Here is a 7,754-nt window from a genome sequence, read left to right on the forward strand (position 1 = left end):
AACTTTAGACAACAGTCACATGCTGCTCAGAATAATTTTTTGTTTTAATATCACTGAAAATATGAATCACAAAATAACCTCATTGTTAAATATACTCATTATCAATATTAATTCAAAGGGAATCTACTGTGAAATCAACCCTCTCTGTATCAAACCAGTTTCTTACTTCCACATATTGCATTGCTCTTGCTGACCTTCCAGCTCTAGCTGGAGCTATCTTCCAATAATAGCAGGAAAACCAAACTTCCTATGCAAAACGACATATAAACTAAATTATTTGTGTGATGATCCAAATCTGGCACAAACTTAGTACTCACAAGTTCACCCTTAAAGCTGAAAAGTGCAAGTCAGGAATATGTAAAGTGGATTGTAGGTACTGATTGTAGCAATTAACATATACTGGAAATAAGAGCATCTTCCTATCGAACAAAATTTTGTTTTTATTCTGAATGAGTCCTGTGTATGTAGTGTCAAGTGTGTATAGATCCAAGGCTGGATCTTAATCCTGTCTGTACTGTATCTTCTTGTTGGGTGGAGCTCAAGAACATTGTTGAGATTGTGTCTAAACTGCATTATGAGAAGGTAAACCTGTTTAAATTAGAAGTATCTGAACTCATAACCTGAAGATTTCCCCTGTCTTCAGTAACGGTTTGATCTTTTATTTACATGGGGCCAACGTTCACCTGTAATACATGGCCGGTGCTAGTGAAGTGAACCACAGCAATGAGTTCATCCATCTTGAGGTTCTTCACTGGGTCCATAAAAGAGTTCACCACCAACGTAGTTAAAACCTGCTATGTATCTGAATTGGATGGTGTCTGCAAGCTGAAGTCAAGGCTGTAAATGGCAGACTACACAGTTTGGTGTTAGGCTGTGTATAAATAGTGTGTATAAACAGATAAAAAACCCAGAAGTGTTGTATAAGGCAGACAGAGCCCACAACACGCTGTAAGGGGAGAGTGGGTGGTTAGCATTCATTTGATGTAATGTTTCAGAATCCATGAACTTGGATGTGATACTTTTGAAAGAGGTGTCTGAACCTTTTTTTCTTTTAATATTTGTTCATCTATTAATTTTTTTGAAGAACATAAAATCATATTTATCAAGTCGCAAGTACTCTGATGCATCAATACGATTTAACCGTCTCTTGTAGATTGCCAATATATGTATCTGTCGTTCTACTGAGTAGCTCCAGTCCTCAGATGAGAAGCTAAGATATTTTCAAATATGTGTCAGTGCTCTCATTGCCTCAAAATTCTTACACTGTGCTTTGTATAGGCTAGATTTTGAGAATGCTTAGAAACATTCAGATGTTCATGAAACATTGCCTCAAGAGAACAGCATGTTTCAGAGGGTTTTTCCAGGTGTTCTTATTATGTTGGCTTTAATCTATAAAGCTTTCAGTCATTTGGACTATGGCTTTTCCCTCTCACCTCTACACAATTAAGAGCATGACTGGTTGGCATTAAATCCACCTTGATTTAAAAGGAAAGATACTCTTATCTGGGAGTTCCTTGTAAGCTGGACAGACTCTGAGGGACTTTCTTTAAGGGGAAACAGACCCTGCTACTTCACTATCTCCTGGCCACCTGCTTTGCCTATAAGTATGTGATTTTGATATTCTTTTTGGAAAGCTGAATGTCTCCCCACCCTCTCTTTCGTATTCTTTGAGTGATGATAACAATATAGTGTAATTGTGTGAGAGCTATTGCAGATTTATTATTGTAGTTGGTGAATACTATTATATAACTGCATATACAGTCAATTATATGTGGCATATATTGTAGATTTTGTATTTTGGCTGCTTTAAAATTTCTTGAAGTGCCTAGAGCCAGAGTTAGGTGCTTAGGTTGTAATTTCAAATAAATAAATACATTAAACAGATAATTGAAGCAGGCAGTTTCAGATAACAAAGAGAGCTGGCTCCTGGGTAGAAAAAAATGTAATTCTTAAAACAACAGAAACTTCAATAAAGGAGAGGAAATAAAAGCCCCAATGAAATTCTTTGAAAAAACCTCCCAAAACCAAACAACCAAAACCAAAGTAACAGGATTTATGCTTGCTGAATTAGAAGCTTCTTTATATGTGCTACGAAACTAATAGGGAGCATTTTATTTACCGCTAATTTCTATTTAATAGCCACTGCACTTGTCATTGCAGGTATGGTTACAAAAGTATGGCTACCTTCCACCAACTGACCCCCGAATGTCGGTGTTGCGCTCTGCAGAAACCATGCAATCAGCTATAGCTGCCATGCAGCAGTTCTATGGCATTAATATGACAGGAAAAGTGGACAGGAACACAATTGAGTAAGTAACCAGAACTGAACTGCTCTTGACTTTTCTGTTTCAAGCAGGGTAAAATAGAACTGGAAAAACTTTGTAACACACGAAGCAGGGTGACGGGGGTGTCCAAGTAGTCTTGCAGCTTCTGAAGGAGGAGTTAAAATGATTCTCTCTCTCCTTGCCTTTTTTTTTCTTCTTCATCTTCTGTACTTCATGATAGCAGGTAGTCACCTGCCTAACTGCTGTCTGCCTTTGGGCATGTGATTGCAAGGCAAATGTTTCAGGCTTAACTAAAGAAAGGGCCAAAAGGTTATCCATGTGGAAGTGAAGACACCTATTCAAAAGTGGCAAAAGTTTGTTAATGTTTCATGGTGGAAAGAGTCTTTTCTTACTGGAAAATCTTTAATGTAAATTTCTACATCCTCATTGAAAAAAATTTTAACACACTCCACTGGCCCATACAGTAAATGTTTTCTAGTAACAAAAGACCAGGTGTGGTCATGTTAACATGTAGTAAACTTGGAATGGTTTTGCATGCCCTTTGTAATTCTGAAGTTGTGTAAGACCGGCAGTGTCTGATTCTACTGACAGTCTGAACACAGAGAAATTTTGTGAAACAAAGCTATTAAAAGAAACTTCCAAACGACTCTGTACTATGCCAAATTTAAGAAATGTGCCAGGAAAACAAAAAAATAAAAGCATATTAGTACACAATTAAGTAAAGGTATATGCGATCAAGAATTGAAGTGCTTGTTGGACTCCTTTTGGTTAAAAGGCAATAGATTGTGTTGTGGTTTTAGAAAAAATTACTTTGCTTGAAAAGCAACCAATAACAAAATTGTCCTGTCACTACATATCCAACATTTACTTTATTGAAATAATATTTCTACTACTTCTCTAAAATGCTTTTTAGTGTGGAAAAAAAAGTACTCCTTCATTTACCATTTCCCAGCCCCAACCCAATGTGCCATCTTTCATTATTCTTTTGTTTGGTAATGTAGCTGACATGAATGATTTTTCTATTTAAATTTAGAGTTTAGAGAAGAGACTACCCAAAATGCTAGCAGGATTGGAAAAAACTTTTTATTCCACTGGCACATGCATTATTGCATTGAAAAGCAATAAAGCGAAGCAGATTTTAGGGCTGTCTTAAGGGGAGGTGAGTGGATCACACATCCCTCAGTTTAGGAATTTAAAGGGCCTTAGAACATGAAGTGTAATCACAGTAAACGCCTTGTGAGAGAGCCATGGTCAAAGGTATGTTTATGATCCAATCTACAAGATGGAGAGACTAGGCTCTTTATACAGCTTCAGTGATTGATCCTTGAGGAGAGAGTACTGCTATACTAGTCACTAAGAGCCTTTTAAAGAAACACTACTGTCTTTGTAAGAGGGAATATATTTCACTAAAAGGAAAATAATCTGTCCACTTTTAGCAGTACTGAGAAGGTAGAAAGTGGTAATCTAAAGAAAAAAGGAGGGCATCTCTTAGTTTAGAGTATCAGCTAGCTAGTTGAAAAAAGCAAGTACACAAAAAGTCTTTAGTTGCAAAGGGAAGTGGTTGTTTATATTGCCTGAATTGGGCTGGTTGGCCAGCATGTCAGCAAGGTTGTCTTCACCTCTTCTGCTGTGTAAGAGGCAAAGGAATTCATCTATGCAGTAGTCCAAAACATTAATTTTACAAACTGGTGGATTTTGAGTCTTCCAAAGTTTTGATGCATGATTTTCTCCTACACAGAAAGATACATTAAAGCATGGCAAGTCTTAGGAGTAAAACAACTCATGATGGATGAATTGTGCATTGACCTACACATTTGGATTTGCATTAACTTGAGTCAAATTGGGAACAGAAGTGATTCTTAAACACTTGCTACATTTGCATCCTTGCTGAGGAAAAAAAGTAAACTCATTAATTAAACTGTGGTCTTAAGTTGCCATCAATTAACACCACTGAATATTCTTGGGAGATATGACTGTATAACAAAGGATACTTTTTTTTTTTAATTTTTCATTTATGGCAGTATTTTGTAATAGTTTGAAATAATTTTCCCTTTGATCTACACAGGATGTATATATACTTTCTTTTGGCCAGAAATATGCAGCAATTTGCTGTTTGCTTCTCTGTGATTAATATGTTATAATCACATACAGTGCTGGAATTACAAAATAAAGATTACAGCAGGAACCTCATAAAAACAGTATGTTCTCATCCTGTGCGTGGAGATTTACCTGCTTCTCTGTCATGTCTTGAGAAGCCATTATGATGTGCCTCTTCGTCTTCAAAAGGACAAACAATTAGAAGAAGCTATAGTAGTAACTTGATAGGATCCAGCTCTAGGGATATTAACAGAGAAATAATGTCCTGCAGCGTCATCATCAAAAGTCTACTGAAAGGGATTTTGTTGCTCTGAAAAAAAAATAATCCATAAAAGATAATGCATAAATATGAAGTGTTCAACATCCCCCTGCTACTCACCATTCACTTGTTTTTGCTATATATTTTAAGTTTTTACCCAAGTGGCTTGAAAAGCATGATACATGCTTATTGCTGAGAATAAGGAAGAGTGAGTGGTAGAAAGATACATCACTATAATGGCATAAAAATTTGAGGGATGTTCTGAAAAAAAGTATCGTGACAAAGGCAAGCCCAATGAAAATGCTGCCTGACACTTGCACAGCATGCCGCAGTATTTTCTGTGTTTCATCTATATAGAACCAAGCATAGTCAATGATCCATTAAAAAGGAGACTTCTGAAAATAGACCCACTATTCGCATCCTGGTCTTTCATATCCCTAAACCAATCAAACTAGTAGAGTCAAACTAGTAGAAAAACACTAGTTTTCTTTTCTTAAAACTGCTGTACATGTTTATTTCCAAATCATGGTTTGCAATTTAAAGGGGTACCTTTCAAACTTCTTGGTATACAGGTAGATGATTGTGAATAGGATGCTGACTAAATCTATGCAATAGTAACAAAGCATTCCTTTTATTTGAATGTAATCCTTTATAAGTAAGTGGTAAATGAGCTGATTTTAATGCTCAGATGAACTTCTAACCAAGTTTACTTCTAGTTCCATAGTCAAGATGTAATCATATTTACGTGTGATCTCTGCTGCTTCTATATTACTTATCAGTCACAGAATAAGAGGGAATGGTAAATTTTTAGTTGTTGAAATCAACTCAATGGTCTGTTTTGTTAGTAACTGGTTTTGTACAAAAGTTATACAAACGGCTGTCTACCCTCAGCAAACATTCAATGTGAAGCCATGCAGACAGGGCTGAAATACAGCATCGTACATTACTCTTTGACTGCTTCCTGTTACTTAGAGCAGTGTCAGTAAAGTCATGTAATAGCAGAGTATAGTAGGAAAGATGAAGATGTTTGGAAAACATATCTAATTCTCCTCACAGTAAAATTTAAGGGCATCATTCAGTAGTTTTCTTAAATAAATTGCTATAGTTTTTCGAGCCACTAAGTCCAGTAGCAATAAGCCAAGTCAAACTCTTCCTTGTATTTTCCTTTTTTTTCTATAACTCTGACAAAAAACAAACCTAAAAAACCAAACCCCACCACCAACAAAGACGTTATACAGCCCAAGCAGCAATTTTGATAAGGGATAAACGAGGGAGAATATTTAACCAAAGGTATAATGCTTTGTTTCCTCATTAGACCAGAACTTTCTCCTGGAGTCTTAAGAAAGGGAGGAGACAAGAAAGGTATTCTTCTTCCTTCCCCAAAGTACAAAATAGGGTTAGGCAACTGGCTTGAGTTATGAGAAGTTAAGTTTCAGCTCTCTCTCTTCTGGAAAAACATTAGAGATTTGCTGCATACTTTTGTTATAATCTTTTCAGATTTTCTGTGACTTTAAACTGTTTTAATTCTCTTGACATATATAGCTTCTCAAGATTCAAACTAATGGTGCTAAGAGGGGATTTTTATGTGACAGTGTACAGATAGAGTACACTAAGCCTTTTCATTGGGTACTGATAAAATATTAATTTTGAGCAGCTGCTGCATAAAAGATTTCTACAAGTTCAGAAACAAACAGATTAAAGAGAGGTGAAGTCATTACCAGTGCACACCTTTTTAAAATGGAAAAAAAAAATTTTTCAAAAAAATTAACTCCAATATTAAACACGTAATAATTTGTTTAAACTTCTGACTGCTAAACTTAGCTAAGATCTAGGTGATAGCCCAAGTCTTCAGCTGAAAATTGTGTCTTTCTTTAAATTTTACATAAAGTTAATTTCGTGAAAGCTAGTGAACCACTTGTGCAAAGGCTTCCATTTGATTTACATTAGGATTTACATTTACACAGTGCATGAACCACAGTCGGAGTCCTTATGTAAGAACAGCAGTATCATGACAGCATGACAAGACGGGGCATTCCCTGCCCATCCAAACCAATAATGGTACAAGCATAATGTTTTTTATAGGTACATACCACTTCAAAACCAATGCAAGAACAAATTGTGACTGCTTGAATTTCATAACATGTTATTTTGGGCTGTGTTTTGTTACACTAAAAGTGGATTGTCAGTAGTTCCAGTAAGATAATACAATGTTAAATTTTTAATCTTGGCTACCTACAGTTCTTGAGTTTTTTTATTAAATCTTAAGTGTAAAGCATTTTATGCTAACATTATTTTCTATAGGAGTATTGAACCTTTGACATCACTTGAGACTTTATTTCAATAACTGCTTCAAAGATAAATTTTTAAATTCACAACTTGGAATATTTACACTTATTTGCCCCTTTCTTGCCAGGGAGTATACCCTGTTATTAAAATAGGTCTCCATCATATAAGCTAAATAATTTAAACTTTTGCGGGGGGGAAGGCCTAATTCAACTGATTTAAAGTCATAGCCCTTGAAGCAATACCACTCTAAGTGATATTTTATATATTTTATACATAATCCTGACATTTTTGTACAGCATTTCTAACGAAATATAATAGGGTGGGGGTTATTTTTACTTTATTCCTTGCTTCTTGCTTTTGTTGTAGTAATATCACCTTAAAGTGAGAACACTGTTACATATGTGTCTTTTTCTGTGTCTTTTTCTGCACTGTGTTTGTGCAGCATAATTTAAATATACCCTGTCATTAAAATGTATGGTAATTGCACGCTGATCTAACGTGAAAAAGTATTGCTGACAATGTGTCTAAAAGTTTTCTGAGGTCTGAGACAAATTTAATCTCATTGCTGAAGTGTAAGTATGATATTGTTTTACTAAGAAGAATAGAACTAAGATCTGCTTCTTTCCTCCATTTTCATTTATTATTAGAGAAAATTAAACTTTTCAATAATATTTCGTCCCAGAAATCACTAATGTCTACTTTGAATTTTCACTTCTTTTAAAAAAAACAGAGGAACCTGAAGTAGAGTTACAGGGTCTTTCAATAAATGCTGGTGGGGTAAGGTTTTATAGATCGTGCAGTATTGTCTTTGCATACACTAGGGAAAG

General features: G+C 35.4%; 1 protein-coding gene across 1 annotated transcript in view; it reads left to right on the forward strand.

The window, feature by feature from the left end:
* Positions 1 to 2,161: 2,161 nt before the first annotated feature.
* The window catches only part of LOC104496559 (matrix metalloproteinase-16), a gene marked incomplete at its 3' end in the record, with an annotated part of 45,001 nt that continues 39,408 nt past the window's right edge, over positions 2,162 to 7,754 (forward strand). Inside the window, exon 1 of the mRNA XM_010139693.1 lies at positions 2,162 to 2,309. Coding sequence (XP_010137995.1) covers positions 2,206 to 2,309 — 104 coding nt within the window. The remainder of the gene's footprint in view (positions 2,310 to 7,754) is intronic.

This window comes from Buceros rhinoceros, unplaced genomic scaffold, assembly GCF_000710305.1.
Source record: "Buceros rhinoceros silvestris isolate BGI_N320 unplaced genomic scaffold, ASM71030v1 scaffold8427, whole genome shotgun sequence".
NCBI classification, from domain to species: Eukaryota; Metazoa; Chordata; class Aves; order Bucerotiformes; family Bucerotidae; genus Buceros; species Buceros rhinoceros.